Source organism: Xylona heveae, assembly GCF_001619985.1.
Source record: "Xylona heveae TC161 unplaced genomic scaffold L228scaffold_6, whole genome shotgun sequence".
Taxonomy (NCBI): Eukaryota; Fungi; Ascomycota; class Xylonomycetes; order Xylonales; family Xylonaceae; genus Xylona; species Xylona heveae.
The window spans coordinates 1,314,908-1,331,991 of NW_017264198.1; the positions used below are offsets into that span (position 1 = coordinate 1,314,908).

Genomic DNA, 17,084 nt, shown 5'->3' on the forward strand with positions numbered 1-17,084 from the left:
GAAAGGGGAAAAGCGAAATCAAAGGATCGAAGCTGACGAGAAGAATCAAGAAAAATGATTAAAATCTGGAGAGACGAGAGGATCGACCGAATGATTTCCCATTCGCTCTCTCTTGGCGGGCCCGTGTGCACGGGTGATGGACCGGTAAGTCGTCGGAGCGCAACACCAGAGTCACCTAAAGCTCCGACGGCAGCCAGTCTAACGCCCACTGACCGCCCTCCTCTCTTGGGCCGTCCACGTTAGATGATCCACATGAATGGGGTTTCTCTTGGGCCAGATGCTCAGACACCCGAACAGCGCCCCCTCATGCAGGCGCGCGAGAACAACGATGCATGAGAAGGGAAGATGGGTGGGTGGATCACAGTCATCGGGAGGAAGAAACTTCAAACAGTTGAGAAAGTTCGACGATGATGACGACGATAAAGAACATGCGGCACGAATGATGAGATTTGGAAATGATTGCATCTTCGACGTCTGATACAAACACATGGAGTAAGATGAGCCGCGTGAGACAGAGACGTGGGGACTGTCAGTCCATCAATGAATCAATCAATCACGATACAATAGAATAGCTATAAAGGCTGCTTCATGCAAATTAAATCTTGAAAAAGCAGTGTTACGATTCTGTACAAGTATTTCGCTCGAGCCACACACACCCACACACCCACACAGGGACACGCACACTCTCTTTTCCTTTGCCGTGTGTTGTTGTCGGTTTCCCCCCTCTCCAGATTGGGTTTCGCTTCAACAACCCCCCCAGTCAATTCATTTCAGCCTTTTTCAAATTCACTCGCTGCCCTGTCGGTTCCCCGTCCTGTCCCGTCCCGTCCCTCTCTCACTCTCTCACACTCTCTCTCTCCCTTTTAAGACTCATCCTTCCCCCCCCAATCCTCCTTCTCCTCCCTTTCTTCCCATTCCGTCGACGCCTACGTTCTCTCGTCTGCTGCATCCTTTGCGCTGCTGTCGCTCCCTTTCAACTAGAGCATTCGCTCGTTCCTTTCTCTAGGCCTATCGTTGCCCATCTGCTTCGACGCTTCTCGTGCTGTCGAGCGCTTCAATCCTTTCTCCCAATCCCCCAACATCCTTTCCCAAAGCACCCGCGTGTTGTGTCTTTGAAGGTGCCACTGGTTGGTATCCAATTGTCGACTTTGCGAATTTGTTTCGATCCTTCTGCTGTTGACAGCCCCCGTCTTACTGCAATCACTTGCTCGATAAACAAACATCGACAGCTTCAACAACAACAACAATAACATCTTGCCCTCGCTCACATCTCGAAAGACTCATCAGCCATGTCTGTTCTCAAGCATCTCGGTCTTCTTTCCCTCGGCGCTGTTGCTGCCATGGCTCTCCCCTCGGGCCAGAACCCCACTGGATCTCCTGGTGGTTGGGGCTCTGGTCCTTACTCAATGGGTAACGGCACCGCTTCAGTCGCGTCCTCGGGCTCTGCTGCTGGCACCGCCTACACCACCAAGACGACCGTGACCAATCTGCACTCGTCCACCACGACTGAGGTCTTCACTGTCACCGTCGAGCCCACCTCTTCCTCTGCTCCCTCGGCTTCCGCTGCGGCTCTCAGCTCCTCTGTCCTTGCAAGCTCTGTCGGCAGCTGCCCTGTTCCCCAAACCGTCACTGTGACTGCCACCAATCTCGTGACCACCACGGTTTCCGCTGCAGCAGCTGCCTCGTCCTCGAGCTCTTCCTATCTGGCTCCCGCGCAAGCTTCGTCCTCGCACGGTTACGGCCACTTGTCTCTGCACTCGAAGCATTCGTCATGGGGCACTGGATACGCCGCTTCCACCGGCTACGCTCCCTCTTCCGGCTACGCTTCTCCTTCGGCCAGCAGCTACGCCGCTCCCCCCTCGTCTTCGTCTGCCGAGGTTGCGGCAGCTTCGACCTCTGCGAACCCGTCTTCCTCGTCGTATGTTGCGCCTTCAAGCTCTTCCGTGGCATCCTCGTCGGCCCTCCCTAGCTCCAGCACCACTTCTGCTGCTGGCGGCCAGTTCTACACTGCGGCCGCATCCTCCTCGACTTCTTCGACCACGTCGACCACTCCCACCACCACTGCTGCCGCATCCTCGACTGTAGCGTCTTCCACTAGCAGCTCCGCTTCTGCTACACCTACTGCTTCGGGCAACGGAAAGCGTGGTCTTGCATACAATTCCGCCGCGCTCTGCGACGGATTCGAGGGATCTTCTCAGGTCTCCTGGGGCTACAACTGGGGCTCTTCCTCGAGCGGTCTGAGCAACTCCTTCAACTACGTTCCTCTGCTCTGGGGCACTTCGTCCGACTTCACCAGTCAGTGGAGCGAGATTGCCTCGTCTGCCATTGAGAATGGTGCCACCCACCTCATGTCGTATGTTTATTATTTACCTTCTTATTTCCCCCCTTTGGCCACTGAACTTTATTGACTAACGACATTAGATTCAACGAGCCCGACCAGAGCTCCCAATCCAACCTGTCTCCCTCCGACGCCGCTAGCGGTTACAAGCAGTACATGATGCCTTTCGCTGGCAAGGCTAAGCTTGGTTCCCCCGCAGTCACCAACGGTGGTGGCCAGATGGGTCTCACCTGGTTGGGCAACTTTATTGAGGCCTGCGATGGATGCCAGATTGACTATATCAACCTTCACTGGTACGGTATTGAGGCATCTGACCTCCAGAGCCACATTGAAACCGCCTGGAAGCAATTCAACAAGCCCATCTGGGTTACTGAGGTAAGCTGTAGATTGGATCGAATCTGGCTTGGCAATGGCTAATTTATTTTTCCGTTTCAGTTTGCTCCCACCTCTGGAGACACTCAGGATTTCCTTTCCCAGATGCTCCCCTGGCTCGACTCCCAAGACTATGTTGAGCGCTACGCCTACTTTATGGTTGCCGACGGCATGCTCATTGAGGGCGAAGCGCTCTCGGCTCTCGGCTCGCTCTACAACAGCAACTAAGCAATGTCTGTCTGTCAACTTTTCAACTAGACCATTGTTTCTCTGGGAGTTCTTAGACTTGTCTTTGGTGTGAATATTGGGGGAGGTATCAGTTGGATGAGCAAGATCATTATAGTGATGTGATGAAATTTTTCTGCATGGGATCTATCGGAGCTACTACGGAATGGTCAGGTTGGATAACGGGGGGAATCGTTTTCTCATACTTGTCTCCACCTTTCTTTCGACGACAGTTACGAAAAAGATTTGCTTTCCGGCCTGCACTCGTGTCAATACAGGATTGGTTCTGGTTGGTGGTCTTTGAGCTGATCACATGTAGATTTTGCATCATCTTCATCATCACCATCTTCGATTTTTCAAAGCGGGTTCCAAACCACGCATTATTTGCTTCATTTAGCTTACTTGCATTATGATCTTTTTTTCAACTTTTTACTTTCTTCTTTTGCAGCCAGCAGCAGCAGCAGCAGCATAGCGAAGGGTCTGACATTTTTCTTTTCCTCTTTCTTTTGAACTTTTGGGTTACTAGTTCTCGTGGAGCTGGTCTCACGATGAGTGGAGCCTGAAGTTGAGTCGTAAAGAGGAAAGTAAAATGCGGTCGGGTTCTCGTCTGAGACGAGACTGACCTGGACTTTTGTTGTGTTTTTTTTTTATCTTCTTTACGAATGATGACCATGCAAGTTGAGAAAAAAACGAGTTAGACAATGATATTCGGTATCTTGCATGTATTGCCTATCATGAGATGACGTGTTGTGTGGTTGTTAAACGAAGTGTCTTTTCATGTGTTATATGTCATGCGTCGCGTGCCTTGTGCTCTGCGTCGATGCTTGTGCTTCCGCGTGTGCGTGCTTTTGTGAATGTTCGGTGTTGTCCCATCCTGAAAGGATTGATTCAGTGAAAAGGGATAAGTGACGCAGTACGGGGTAAAGAACAGGGACAATGCCTGTCTATGATAATGGTCGCGTCGTATCTGTCGATGCATTTGACGTGGATGTACTCTGTATGTTATGATCAAGGATGTCTTTGGCGTCAGTGTCAGTGTGATTGCACTTTTGGAGTATACTGTAGTATACTGTCGGTACTCCTAGCTCTGGAGCTCGAGCTCACGACGGGATAAAGCTGGCTCCCCTGCTCCATTCTGTCAAAGCCAAATGTCAAATGTCAAATGTCAATTGTCAATTGTCAATTGGGATAGTCACGTCGGGGAGTTGATAGACATGACAGGTCACAGGCGAGATCCATGATCTTTCTTTGTTTCTCGAGCAATTTTTGTCTCTCAGGCATTTTCTCGTCTCAAGCAATTTAAAGAGAAGAGATTGTCGTACGGAGTACAGTACAGAGTATTCAATTGCTTATGGCCGATTGCTCTCTGGGTCCGGTTCCCTTCTTTCCTCCTTGCCCACCCTCCTCCTTCTGCCGCAGCCGGTGACGCTGTATCTTAAATGCCCAGCGCAAAGGTTACAGGTTACAGGCTACAGGTTACAGGCTACAGGTTACAGGCTACAGGTTACATCTTCTGCCGCACCTTAATACTCATCTTAATACCCCAAAGGTGTGGCATTTTACCACAAGGATAAACTCTGCCCAGAAACCCCGCATCCCTCCTACCTACCTAGTTATACCTTTGGGGTTTAACGTTCACCGGTGTCTGCAACGTTGGCGAGTAACCTCCACGATCCAACACATTTGCCCTTGAGAAGTCGCGGAGGCATTAGAGGGTGCTAGCCAAGAAAAAACAATAAACCAAAAAAAGAACAGTGAAAAAGGAACAGAAAAATAACAGAAAAAGAACCAAAAATAAAATAAAAATAAAATAAAATAAACACAAAAGAAACAATTGAAGCCTCGCCAAGAACCAAGGGAGTTCATCTAAACCCTCCTGTCCCATGGTTCATGAGAATAGATCTGCACAATCCTCGCGTATCCACAGTGATACGTTACCCCCAGAGGGTTGCCTTTAATCTTTTCAACGTTACCCCGCCGATATACGATATAGTATACGATAAACTATAGCTACGAGCCTACGCTTGATCCAAGATTCAAGATCCAAGCTCCAAGCTCCAAGCTCCACGAGGACACGGACGTCTAGGCGCAGTGGTGCCGGCATCGCAGGGTCTACCGTGGTAACCTGCAGCACTTGGCATTCTTTTGCAGTTTAACGCTCATCGGTCACAACGGCCACGACCGTCACAACCGTCACGGACACCTTGCAGTGCCGTCTCTGATTCTGTTTTCTCTTATTTTATCCAGAGTCCAGACTGAACAAAAGTTCAATTGACAATTGATGGCTGTTATTGTTGTTGTAAACGTCAAATGAATTGAATGAGAACCACAACATCAAGTTACAAACCGACATTGCGTTGATGATGAAATCATTGCTGCTTTCTGCGTTCTTTTCATTGTCACTTTTGCTCCCCTCTGTCTCGGCGCTTTGGCCAATCCCATCAAATTACAGCAACGGGACGTCTGTGGTCTGGCTCAGTCCCGATGTGCGGTTTGATATCAATGGAGTAGGGGATAATGTACAGTGTTCCTTGCCTTATTCTCCATCATTTGCACAATCCCAGTTGTTGCAATTGCAGTCGCAATCAGCGCTCCAGCTGCAGATCCAAGCAAACTATAATACTAACCCCCCTCTCCAGAATCAAAGTAACAATCAGAATGAGAATGAAGACAAGCCCAATGACAAGGGCAAGAACCAAAACAGCAGCAGTCATGACTCCGACTCCAGCCAAGACAACTCAAATCCTGCTTCTGCTCACGCCGTCGTCCAAGCGGCCGTGGACAGGGCATATTATACCATCTTCACCGAAAACTTTATCCCCTGGAAATTCCACCCGCGGCACTCTGACTTTGAACCCGCCGTGACCGACGGCAGGGTATTTATCAAGACTGTCAGCATCTACCAAAACCAGACTACCTCATCATCAAATTCCTCCTCCGACAACAACAACCTCTTCCACCCTACCGACGGCGAACTGGACGAATCCTACACCCTCCTCGTGACCGCCGACGGCGCTGTCAACATCACCAGCGTCACACCCATTGGCATCCTGCGCGCGCTGGAAACCTTCACGCAGCTCTTCTACCAACACTCCCACCGCGGCGCGGGCGTCTACTCGCCCTACGCCCCCGTCACCATCTCCGACGCCCCCGTCTTCGTCCACCGCGGGCTCAACATGGACGTGGCACGCAACTACTACACGCCCAAGGACATTATGCGCACCATCGACGCACTCTCCTACAACAAGATGAACCGACTGCACCTGCACGCCACCGACGCGCAGTCCTGGCCCCTGGAAATCCCGTCCCTGCCGGACCTCGCCCTCAAAGGCTCCTACCGCACAGGCTACACCTACTCGCCCGACGACCTGGCCGAGATCCAGACCTACGGCGCGTACCGCGGCGTCGAAGTCTACATTGAGATCGACACGCCCGGCCACACCGCCTCCATCTGGTTCGCCTACCCGGAACTCATCACCGCGTTTAACGTCCAGCCGGACTGGGACACCTACTCTGCCGAGCCGCCCTCGGGCCAGCTCAAACTCAACTCCACCGCCGTGACGCAATTCATCGACGCCCTCTTCGCCGACCTCCTGCCCCGCGTATCGCCCTTCAGCAGCGCCTTCCACACCGGCGGCGACGAAGTCAACGTCAACGCGTACCTCCTTGACGACACCGTCCAGTCCAACTCCACCACCGTCATCCAGCCCCTGCTCCAGGACTTTGTGTCAAACATGCACGCCCGCATTCTCGCACAGGGCATGACGCCCCTTGTCTGGGAGGAAATGCTTCTCGTCTGGAACCTGACTCTCGATTCCTCCGTTATCGTGCAGACATGGCTCTCCGACGCCTCCGTCGCAGACACGGTGAGCAAGGGACACAAAGCCCTAGCGGGAAACTACAATTACTGGTACCTCGACTGCGGAAAAGGCCAGTGGCTCGATTTCTATGGTCCCGCGCAGAGCTCGTTTTGGCCGTACGCGGATTACTGCTCCCCGACGAAGAACTGGAGATTAGTATACTCGTATGATCCCCTAGCGGGGGTGCCTGATAATGCAACTCATTTGGTGCTCGGCGGCGAGGTGCATATCTGGAGCGAGCAGACCGATCCGGTCATTCTCGATAGTATGCTCTGGCCCCGTGCGGCGGCCGCGGCGGAGGTGCTGTGGTCGGGCGCGAAAGATGCGCAGGGCCAGAATCGAAGCCAGGTCGAGGCGAGCCCGCGGCTGGCGGAGATGAGGGAGCGGCTGGTCGCGAGGGGCATTGGTGCCGGGCCGGTGCAGATGGTGTTTTGTACGCAGAATGGAACCCAGTGTGCGTTGGCATAGTCTGGTGGTTGCTTTTAATTATCCATTATTTCTTTTTGTTTCCCCTCCTGTTTGCATTTCTTCTTTTCTTGCTCTTTTTTGTCCATTATTTTATTTTCCCACCCCCTTGTCATCCCTCTCTTTTATCCATTATTTACTTTCCCGCCTCCTTGTCATCCCTCTTATTCATCCATTGTTTTCTTCCACACCCCCCTTCTTTTCTTATTCTTTCCTTGTTCGTTTCTGGGGTGTAACGTGTCATTCTCACCGTTGCTCATTGCTCATTGCTTGTTGCTCATTACTCTGGCTCATCGCTCATAAGATATCTCGTACCTCCATATAACTTGTCTGCCTACCTACCATCCTGCTATCCTATTATCCTATTATCCTACCATACTGCTAAACACTTGACACGACACTCATATCTACTTCTTCCTTGTCACTGTTCACTGTTCACTGTTACAGTACCCTCTCTGTCCCAGCTGTAACTTTTCTTGGTGTCTTAGTTCTCTAGCTCTATGTCTTGTCCGAGTTTCAGCTAGCTAGGTATATGGCTAGGTATATAGCTTCGCGCTTAGTACTTTGTGCTTGCTGGCTGTAGCTATATCATCAAGAGATGAGTATCAACCAAGTCACTAAATAAATCAACGAATAAATAAAAGAAAAATCGAATAAAATAAAATTGAATAAAAATAGAAAAGACATGTTTCATGGACAGTCATATTAATGAACTATCAAGATGAGATTGACTGACGTCCGGTTGCAAGTCATGCAAGTCACATTGCGAGTCTCATTGTAGCGTTCGGAGTCAAGTCACGAGTTACGAATCACGGCGTATAGTATGGTATGGCAGCAATGCAGCATGGATGTCTTTATTCTCTCCTTTTCCCTCCCCTTCCCCTTGGTTCAAAATTTCTTTTTCTCTTCCTTCGTCGTCCATCTTTCCTCCTACTCTTCTTTTGTCTAGTCATTTTCCTTCTTCACTTCTTAGTACCTCCGCCTCGCGCACCTCACATCTCGCATCTCGCATCTCTACCTCTGCAGCACCCCGCCCCGTCCCTATTCTCAGCGGGCCTCTCTCCGGCGTCGACTTCCCTCCCTCCGTATCCTCCTCTGAACTTCCTCCTCTCACTGGGTCCAAAAACCTCCAACCCGGGCCCGAGAAAAAACCAGAATAACCTTACAAAAGAAAAAGAAAATAAAAAAAATAAAAAAGAAAAGTAAAAATCCGCAACTAGATTCTTCGTAGAGTTTTCCTTTCTTCAAGGGTTTAATGGATGCAGGAGGTTCAAACTGCTCATTGGACAAGTGATACTGACAAAAGATCAAGGCACTGCGTCGATAGAGCATTCGCTGAGGAGGGGGCGGATCTCATGAGGTTGGTCCCGCGGCTGTCAGTTGAGGGGGAGGGGTGAGGAGTGAAGCGTGGCCTGGATGGCGTGGCCTGGTGGTAGCGCGAATGACAGACACAATATAAAACATAAACACAAAGTCGCAAGATCGCAAAGTCACAAGATCGGAGTTGTGGTCGTGTCTGTGGTCAGGGTCAGGTCCCAGGCCTGCAGGACTCCAGGAGTCAAAGAGCGATCTAATGGCACAACTCGAGTGCGCCATACAGCCGTGTTACTTCCATCCTTCTTTTGCTCTATTTATAGCCTCTCGCGTTGGAACTGTTTTGGTAAAGTATCGGACTGAACTGGTTTGGAACTCCGAGTCAAAGATCGCAATTGATAGGTCATCAAGCCCGTGCATGCAGGGAATGTTGGATGATTGAACGAGGAAGCTATTAAAAACGAAACAATTGCAGAAAACAAAAGCGAAGTAAACCAAAGGCTAAAGGGCAAATGGCAAAAAAAGAAGGGGTAGATAAATCAGAAAGGAAAAACCGTTGAAGAAAATGTAAAGATTAAAACACGACCTGAAAGAGATCCAATGACTATATTGAACGAATGAACTTCTCCAGAACGATTATCAACTAATCGATATTCCGATGGAAGGAAAAGGACGTTTCGACCATTCCACGTGATCCAATCTTGATTAGCACTCAAACCGTAGCCTCGATAATGTAGTTTCAACGGCTGTGTTCCACTCGATGTGACGGGTGAAGCTGGCGAGAGATCTATTAAAACGGTGCCTCTATCCGTCGAAAAGGACAAACAATCCATATCAAATGATGTTTTGTAGATGTGACGAAATCCTATATTTTCCAGTATCTGGACACAGGTGCCATTGTTGAGATCCCAAAGCTTGGTAGGCCCTACATCTGAGGCAGTTAGAAGCCATTGACCATCGGCGGAAAATGCAAATAGACTGGTACGGGCTTTAAGTGTCTGAAGGCAGGATCCATTGCCAGAGTCCCAGATTTTGATAATGTCAAGGCCAGCAGGGCCAACACCGTCTAATAAAGTTGCAAATCGCTGACAATCGGGTGAGACAATGATTTGAGAAACTCCTTTGCCATGATGTCTCTCGAGACTTTGGATATATGCTCCACTATCGACTTCCCAGGTTTTGACAGTCTCATAACGCGATATAGATATAATCCGCCACCCATCCGGTGAGAAGGTAATTGACCTTACCTCTTCCTCGTGATCGTTAAATCTTTGGAGACAGGCTCCATCCTGAAGATCCCAAATCCGAATCGTTCCTTTACTTGATCCAGATGCAACCTGGTGACCATGAGGTGAGAATGCAACCGAAGAAACCCAATCACCTTCATGGTAAAGTGTCAGGAGGCAGGTGCTCGTTTTAGAGTCCCAAAGCTTGATAGTTTGAGAACTAAAAGAGGCAACCTGCAGGCCGTTTGGTGAGATAAGAGCTCCATGTACTCTCTGGCCATGGTGGTCAAATGTCTGGAGGCACGGTCTGTGACTGCTAAGATCCCAGAGTTTGACAGTAGCAACTAATACAGTTGCAACCTGTTGACCATCTGGGGAGAACGCGCCGTCAAAAGCCAGGTTTTCGAGTTCAAGCTTCTTCAGGCAGATTCCACTGTTGAGGTTCCAGATCTTGACAATAACAGAGGGACTGCCTGACATGAATGCAACCTGCCGACCATCTGGCAAGAAGCCAACCAAATCAACTTGATTGTCATGTTGCATCTTCTGGAGACAGGCTCCATTGTAAAGATCCCACACCTTGACAGTATTACCATGATCTGATGCAGTTGTTGCAATTTGCTGACCGTTTGGTGAGATGGAAATTGAATCTACTGGGCCATCATTTCGGAAACTTTGGAGACATGCTCCATTATTACAATCCCAGACCTTGACAGTCCGCTCACAAGATGCACATACAACCTGCTTGCCATCTGGTGAAAAAGTAACCGAAAGAACTGCATTGTTGTGTTGCATCTCCTGGAGACAGGTTCCATTGGAAAGATTCCAGACCTTGACAGTACCATCCTCTGCTGCAGATGCAATCCGCTCACCGTCTGGTGAGAAGGCAACTGAAGTGGCACCCTTATCATGGTGCAGTGTCTGGAGACATGCTCCATTATTACAATTCCAGACCTTGACAGTACAATCCTCTGATGCAGATGCAACCCGCTCACCGTCTGGTGAGAAGGCAACTGAACTGGCATCCTTATCATGGTGAAGTGTCTGGAGACATGCTCCATTATTACAATTCCAGACCTTGACAGTACCATTTGCCGATGCAGATGCAACTCGCTCACCATCTGGCGAGAAGGCAACTGACAAAACGAAGTGGCCGCCGTGGTGAAAAGTCTGGAGACAGGCGCCCCAGTCATCCTGCATAATCGGCTTAGAAATTATCCATTGTAGCTCTTCCCTCTCGAAAAGCTTTCGGATCAAGCTACAAGAAGGGCTGAACACTAGAGCCGACCCATAGACTTGAAGGGGAAAATTCTGGATCACATCTCTATGATCCAACGCAAACCGCCGCATATCCTGAACGAGGCGAAGAAGTTCTGACTCGGATAACGTTTGCTAAATTAGGTCAGTGTACTAGAATGAAATGGGTTGGGTGTTTTGGTATGGACTAACGGCAAGAAATTCAACAAGATTCAATATGGCAAGGATTCCTTCCGATATGCTGCTGATTAGGCTCAGAGCCTCAAGCCAGTGGAGAAAGTGCTTCTTCAGGAACTGATGAGTCGCGCCGTCATCAGAGAGGCCAACTTCACCCTGTCTCTCTTCAATTTCACGAAGATGGTCAATCCAATAGACACAAGAATAGCGAACTGAAGCAAGGGGATCTGGGTCTGGAACTCTGACTTCCTCGATAGGACAGCCAGGATAATCCAAATTATAAATGTTCCTCTTCAAGTCTGACAAGGCGTCCAATGACCGCGTCACCATGACGCGATGGCCTTGCGCAAGTCCCGAGGGAAAGATCTCAGGTAAAATCTCAGCTTTGAACTTTCCGAGGTAATCGTTTGCAGATTGATGAATAAAGTAGACAACATCTTGTCGAATGGTAAGCAGGCCGCAAGCTGCCACAATCTCTTCATGAATTGCCAGATCTGGTAGCTGGGCAAGCATGGCCAGCTCAGAGATGTGGAGGGGACGGTAAGCATTGAACGTGATCAAAAGAACTTGAGTACAGAGCGTAGCATCTCGAGAGTTCAGTAAGCGACGCATCATTGCTGAATAGAGGTGGTCCAGTCCTGGAGGAAGATTCTTCACTAGCTTCAAGAATTCGTCTTCGATTTCGTATGCTCTGCATCCTTCCATTTGTTTGAACACTAATGCTACCCAGAGGAAGGTACCATTAGACTTTTGCAGCAGTTCTTTGCTAATTCTTTCCAGGACGCCTGCCAGCTTGTTGTAACGAGACAGGTCTTTGCTCGCCGCGAAAGCCCTGCGGTGTTTTTGCTTGAAGTCATCCATCTTATGTTCAATGTAAGCCTTGACAGCACCGGCAACTGACTCGGAATTGAGTTCAAGAGAGAGCGTTGTCCCCGCTTGGCTTTGGGCAAGCACCGATCCAATCTCAGAATCGTTTCGGCTTGAAATGAGCCACTTAATTTTATCATTGTTCCTCGACGTTTCATTGATAAACTGCAAGAGTTGCGGAAGCCCTGGCTCCTCGGTGAGGCATTCATCCAGTGCGTCAACGATCAAGAATGCTCGCTTCAAATTATCATCTTTGATCATGGAAAAAAAAACCTGTTTCAGGTTGTAAAAGGAGTTATGATCCTGAAAAAGCGTTGAGCCGAGATCATTGTACACCTTTTCCACGTGTCGCACAAGCGTCTTTTCTTGCCGTATAAGCATCCATATCAATCCTCTCATTACTGCAGTAGCTGTATTTAATTTATCGTTTGTTCCCTGGCACAAGAAGTATGACAGATTAGGCTGATCAGGGTGCGTTTCGAGCTGGGCTTCCAGGTGGCGTATGATGCCAACCAGAAGCATCGTCTTTCCTTTTCCCGCATCGCCTTTAATCCATAAACGCTGTTTCAGGTTGCTGTCCGGCCATTTCACGAATTCCTTGTAGTCCTCTGTGTCAAGGATCCATTGCCAAGCGTCAGCGACCAACTGATCTTTACGTTCTTCGAGGGACTGAATTTCCGCTCCCATGTCCGTTATGCACAGCTGCTGCATGACCTTACTCTGCTGCTCGGTAGCATGCATACAGGCCATCAATGCCAAGTACGAATTGGATTGCCGCCCGGTATAATCGCTGACGGCAGTCGTGACAGCCTTCTCGGCCACATTAACGCCATGAAGTTCTCCCTTCCAGTCGTCCAGCTGAGCCATACCTCTCAAGAATTGATGTAGCTTATTCCGATTATACGCACAGATGCTCTTCACCATGTACCTGAGGAGCTCCTTGTAGAGGTGAAGGATGAGATCGGCCAAGGCAGAACGCAACATTGTAATGGGATTGTCATATGTGACCGTGTCTTCAAGAAGGAATTTTGAAAGGCTCGAGTACCATTTCATATTATAAATGACTTGGATGATCCCATCTCTATTCGCCTTCGTCTCCTCGATGGGGTTCAGAAAGAACTAGAGCATGATGAGTGCTGACCCTTGTTGTGTCTTGATCGAAAACTTGCCTGTAGCGCAACGCAGACACCCGCCCACGCCAGAGCCGCGACCGTAACTGAGTCTAGAGCTGTGCCAATTGCACTCTTGGCAGACAGAACGATACGTATCGCGTTGCCAACCTTCCTTTCGACGCCGGCGGCCTTCTCCAAACCTTTTATTTCAGCGTCCAGAAGGCATTTCATCTGCACTCGCCTCTCCGATTGGTTGTCCTGCGCAATGACATTTCCCTCAGCTTCCTGTGAGGTGGTAAGCTTGCGAGACAGGATCGATTCGTAGTCGTTGAGCAATTCTGAATCCTCCGCCTTGAGCGCATCATAGGCTAAGTCCCAAAGTGCCTCGGGATCAAGGGCCGGAGTGGGCTTCTGTAGAGTCGCAGACTTTGGAGTAGGTGATTTTTTGACACCAGATCGGACGGCAGATGCTGGTCCCTGGACAGAACTCCCTAACGCTTCTGAAGACTGTGGTTCTGAGGTGTTACGGTTCGTCGTAGACACTACAATCTGGGAAGCATGGATAACGGGCGGAGAACTGGCTTTACCTATCGCACCATTCTGAACCTCTCTGGTATTCTTCTTTGCCAAGCGTTGACGATAATGCTCGATTTTTTCCTTCACGGACAACTTAGTCTTATCCATTTTGTGCACAGTATTTTGCGTAGATCTGATGACATAGGTTACAGCGAACAACAACCATTCAGCTTGATAATTGGCGGTTGATGACACGCTGAAAGAGCTGGAACCAATCAGAGAGCGCCCATACAGCTGCGGAATCTTTGACAAGGCTGCAAGCTAAGTATGTGCCAGCCGTAAAAGTGACAGTCATCCAAGTCAGTTTTGCCCTAATGTAGATGCTGATGTATATCCATGATCAAACCTTTGTCCTGACACATTTGGTCAACTTGCCAGACCAATGTCTGCCAAGTACTCGTTGCTGCACTCCATGGCAGTCGTCTCTAGAAAGCTCGGGCTTAGGTTACGGATTGCGAATAATCCGTGATAAAATTATACCATCGGCGGGGTCGCTATCCATTTCAGCTGTTTAATCCCTGTCGAGGCCCCCGCAAGTCAACTAGCATTGAATGACCACGTGGGAAGTCTGAATTGCCGATGCTTTTGACCATTTGCATCAAGGCAGTGATTGTGTTTGCTTAGATGAATTGACATTGCTTTAGTGAAGTTTAACTGAAACTATTTATTAAGCTTATCTCTAGTTTCCGAAAGTCATATCACGTGATCGTGATGATCTGGGGAGAAGAGGTCCCCGTTCATAGTTCAACACCACGGAGCAGGAACACAAATATGAATTAGCTGCCATATTATTATTCGACGTGCAGCCATATAATGGACTTTAATCTACCATATATCGACATTATTGACTCGCGGCCATTTTTCCCGTTTGAGCAACACCCAATCAATTAGTTAACTTACTCCTTTCGTCCACTTGCAGGCAGGCAGCAGCCCCCACCCCCAGACGGAACGACATCTCCAATTCCAATCGCAGGGTATATCGTGGCACCCGCTAATATATTATGACATGCCCTTTTTCTTTTCTCTTCGCTGAACCCTATGTATCCAAATTCATCGCGCGGGAAAAAACGACGACGCTCCCACCGAGGAGACGATTGTTTATTAAATCCTCGAAACGCTCAATCTCGTCTTCCGCCCGCCAAGAGGCTGAAGTCTAGCCCCAAGGAAGACCACGGCTCAGCTCGTTCAGAATACTGGGATAGTCTTTCCAAGGTATATCTTACGGGGAATTCGTTGAAAGAACATGATAGACGGCTATCTAAGGCTGCGTCGTCGCCTTCTTTCAGCCGTTCACTGCATGAACGAAGCCTGCCACCTGTAGGTATCGAAGAGATAGAAAGCTTGCAACGATTTGCGCGACGCGGAGGACCTGATATTTCTGACCTTAGAGGGGTGCGTATCGCTTCATGTTCATACGTTTCACCATATCTAACATATTAACTAGTATTGGCCGGGCATGACGTCCAGAGGGAGGTCAAGGTCGAGAGGTCGATCGAGGTCCGCCGGTAGAGGGGCCAATGCGGCACATTGGCTGCGTGGTATCTCGTCGGATCCTTCAAAGCCAATTACAACAGAGAAAAGGTCCTCTGCATATGACGCTAATTTTGAGCAATGTCTCATCGATAGCGGTATTTTCCCGGATGGATACCGTGACCCAGCGGGCCGCCGCAACCCGAAGCCAGAGAACTGGGATGCTATCAAACATCGTTTGGGAAAAAGAAGACTATCGCTCTCTCCTTCTCGATTCTCTGATGAAGGATTTGAGAATTTTGTTGAAAGGCATAGAGAAGCTCGAAGTGAGACAAAGCTGATGAATTCATGTTTCCCAATCATTCGAGGAGATTCTTCTATCCCCTGTGAAGAGGATAAGCTCTTTGGAAACCTGAGGCCTTTATCCCGCGAGCTGGTCACTGCCAAGCCAGACTTCTACGATGGTGCGCGCGCAGAACAACTCAACAAACAAGTTCGAAATGAGCTGAGTCATTATATTATCCCGTCACGACAGCTTCACATTCCGATACTACCAAATTTCTTTTGCGAAGGCAAGGGACCAGATGGGCTGATGACAGTTGCTACACGGCAAGCTCTATATGATGGCGCTTTGGGTGCTAGAGCAATGCTTCACTTACAGTCATTTGACACGGACCTGGGGTACGATGGAAACGCTTACACATTGGTCTCAATTTATTATACTGGCACGTTGACGTTATACACAGTTCATCCAGGCCTATCCGAGGCTCCTGGAAGGAAGACTAACTATTACATGAACCAGATTGGAGGCTGGTACCTGCCTGGATCGATTGACCAATTCCGTCAAGGTGTCGGCGCTTTCAGGAATGCCAGAAACTTCGCAAAGGAACAACGGGACCTGTTCATAAACGCTGCAAACGAGAAAGAGAAACTTGGACGTCCACGAGAAGCATCAAGTGAAACTAAAACAACGCCTTCAAATTCAACAGATGCTGTATGTAATCACGATTCTGCAACGTCTGCTGATGAGCTTGCTACACCCGACCACCGTCCTAAGAGGACATTATCTGGGGCCGGGCGTGGAAGAGGGCCCAGGTCGAAGTCTGCTCGTAGACACGAAACTGGGTATTTGAACTAGCCATAATCCCATGCAATCACTGGCACATGAGCGTTGTGACCTCTGGATGGTTTCTCGCCCAGCCTGCCGCTGCGCATCATGATCATTCCCACTGTTTCTATACCCTCTATGTATTCACTTGGTATCATTTTTTCTCTAGACAGCATCATTCAGCGCGTCATCCGACAATATTTCATATCTATATATGTCATTACCGTAATATGAGAGCGAGTGCGTATTTCGTTCTGGTGTAGACATTTCCATTCATATATCACCATAATATAACCTCTGTGAGCGAATATCATTTCAAAGCCAAGTTTTGATCTGCTCCCGAATAGAGCAACGCCCAGATCAATAATTTCGACGTATTTCCTTGTGCGGCAGTTCCATAGTAGCCTTGATCTAAAATACAAAGAACTTTTACTTCTTTAATTCATTTATATATTGAGCCCTCCCAAAATCCAATACATGACCATGCCAATCCTCTGCCACCGCTAACTAAACCCTAACCCATTCCTTAGATCGACGTAGGATCTGTAGGATCTTATCATAACATATCTTATCACCGTCAATCAATCAATCTCATCTCCCATCGAACCTCCAACACCAAAACCAAAACCATCGTCATACTTTCACATCCCAGATTCAAAATTATTTCTCCTATACCAGTAACTCCTATCACGCCCACGACCACTCCCTTACCCACCC

General features: G+C 48.9%; 5 protein-coding genes across 5 annotated transcripts; 4 read left to right on the top strand and 1 right to left on the bottom strand.

Moving 5' to 3' along the window:
• The first annotated feature begins 1,148 nt into the window (after positions 1 to 1,148).
• On the top strand, positions 1,149 to 3,147 carry L228DRAFT_151744 (glycoside hydrolase family 128 protein). Its single transcript, XM_018329293.1, has 3 exons — positions 1,149 to 2,353; positions 2,422 to 2,713; positions 2,774 to 3,147. Exons 1-3 carry the CDS (start codon positions 1,290 to 1,292, stop codon positions 2,936 to 2,938), a joined length of 1,521 nt encoding a protein of 506 aa, XP_018187953.1. The 5' UTR covers positions 1,149 to 1,289; the 3' UTR covers positions 2,939 to 3,147.
• Positions 3,148 to 5,167: 2,020 nt separating this feature from the next.
• L228DRAFT_151768 (glycoside hydrolase family 20 protein) lies at positions 5,168 to 7,476 on the top strand. Its single transcript, XM_018329294.1, has 2 exons — positions 5,168 to 5,454; positions 5,575 to 7,476. The coding sequence occupies exons 1-2, from the start codon at positions 5,296 to 5,298 to the stop codon at positions 7,261 to 7,263; spliced, it is 1,848 nt and encodes a 615-aa protein (XP_018187954.1). The 5' UTR covers positions 5,168 to 5,295; the 3' UTR covers positions 7,264 to 7,476.
• Positions 7,477 to 7,882: 406 nt separating this feature from the next.
• On the top strand, positions 7,883 to 8,571 carry L228DRAFT_151788 (hypothetical protein). Its single transcript, XM_018329296.1, has one exon. The coding sequence runs from the start codon at positions 8,089 to 8,091 to the stop codon at positions 8,464 to 8,466; it is 378 nt and encodes a 125-aa protein (XP_018187955.1). The 5' UTR covers positions 7,883 to 8,088; the 3' UTR covers positions 8,467 to 8,571.
• A 454-nt stretch (positions 8,572 to 9,025) lies between these two features.
• L228DRAFT_151786 (WD40 repeat-like protein) lies at positions 9,026 to 14,003 on the bottom strand. Its single transcript, XM_018329295.1, has 3 exons — positions 13,271 to 14,003; positions 11,250 to 13,220; positions 9,026 to 11,192 (listed from the first exon to the last, which is right to left on the bottom strand). Exons 1-3 carry the CDS (start codon positions 13,895 to 13,897, stop codon positions 9,114 to 9,116), a joined length of 4,677 nt encoding a protein of 1,558 aa, XP_018187956.1. The 5' UTR covers positions 13,898 to 14,003; the 3' UTR covers positions 9,026 to 9,113.
• Positions 14,004 to 14,557: 554 nt separating this feature from the next.
• On the top strand, positions 14,558 to 16,773 carry L228DRAFT_248078 (hypothetical protein). Its single transcript, XM_018332781.1, has 2 exons — positions 14,558 to 15,181; positions 15,234 to 16,773. The coding sequence occupies exons 1-2, from the start codon at positions 14,828 to 14,830 to the stop codon at positions 16,395 to 16,397; spliced, it is 1,518 nt and encodes a 505-aa protein (XP_018187957.1). The 5' UTR covers positions 14,558 to 14,827; the 3' UTR covers positions 16,398 to 16,773.
• Positions 16,774 to 17,084: the final 311 nt, after the last annotated feature.

Excerpts from the sequence above, each read along its gene's own strand:
- L228DRAFT_151786 (XM_018329295.1), bottom strand. The coding sequence starts at position 13,897 with ATGGATAAGACTAAGTTGTCCGTGAAGGAAAAAATCGAGCATTATCGT. Across the intron at positions 13,221-13,270 it reads GTGTCTGCGTTGCGCTACAG|TTCTTTCTGAACCCCATCGA; the intron begins GCAAGTTTTCGA and ends ATCATGCTCTAG. Across the intron at positions 11,193-11,249 it reads ATCTTGTTGAATTTCTTGCC|CAAACGTTATCCGAGTCAGA; the intron begins GTTAGTCCATAC and ends GACCTAATTTAG.
- L228DRAFT_248078 (XM_018332781.1), top strand. The coding sequence starts at position 14,828 with ATGTATCCAAATTCATCGCGCGGGAAAAAACGACGACGCTCCCACCGA. Across the intron at positions 15,182-15,233 it reads ATATTTCTGACCTTAGAGGG|TATTGGCCGGGCATGACGTC; the intron begins GTGCGTATCGCT and ends CATATTAACTAG.
- L228DRAFT_151744 (XM_018329293.1), top strand. The coding sequence starts at position 1,290 with ATGTCTGTTCTCAAGCATCTCGGTCTTCTTTCCCTCGGCGCTGTTGCT. Across the intron at positions 2,354-2,421 it reads GGTGCCACCCACCTCATGTC|ATTCAACGAGCCCGACCAGA; the intron begins GTATGTTTATTA and ends TAACGACATTAG. Across the intron at positions 2,714-2,773 it reads AGCCCATCTGGGTTACTGAG|TTTGCTCCCACCTCTGGAGA; the intron begins GTAAGCTGTAGA and ends TTTCCGTTTCAG.
- L228DRAFT_151788 (XM_018329296.1), top strand. The coding sequence starts at position 8,089 with ATGGCAGCAATGCAGCATGGATGTCTTTATTCTCTCCTTTTCCCTCCC.
- L228DRAFT_151768 (XM_018329294.1), top strand. The coding sequence starts at position 5,296 with ATGATGAAATCATTGCTGCTTTCTGCGTTCTTTTCATTGTCACTTTTG. Across the intron at positions 5,455-5,574 it reads TCAATGGAGTAGGGGATAAT|AATCAAAGTAACAATCAGAA; the intron begins GTACAGTGTTCC and ends CCCCCTCTCCAG.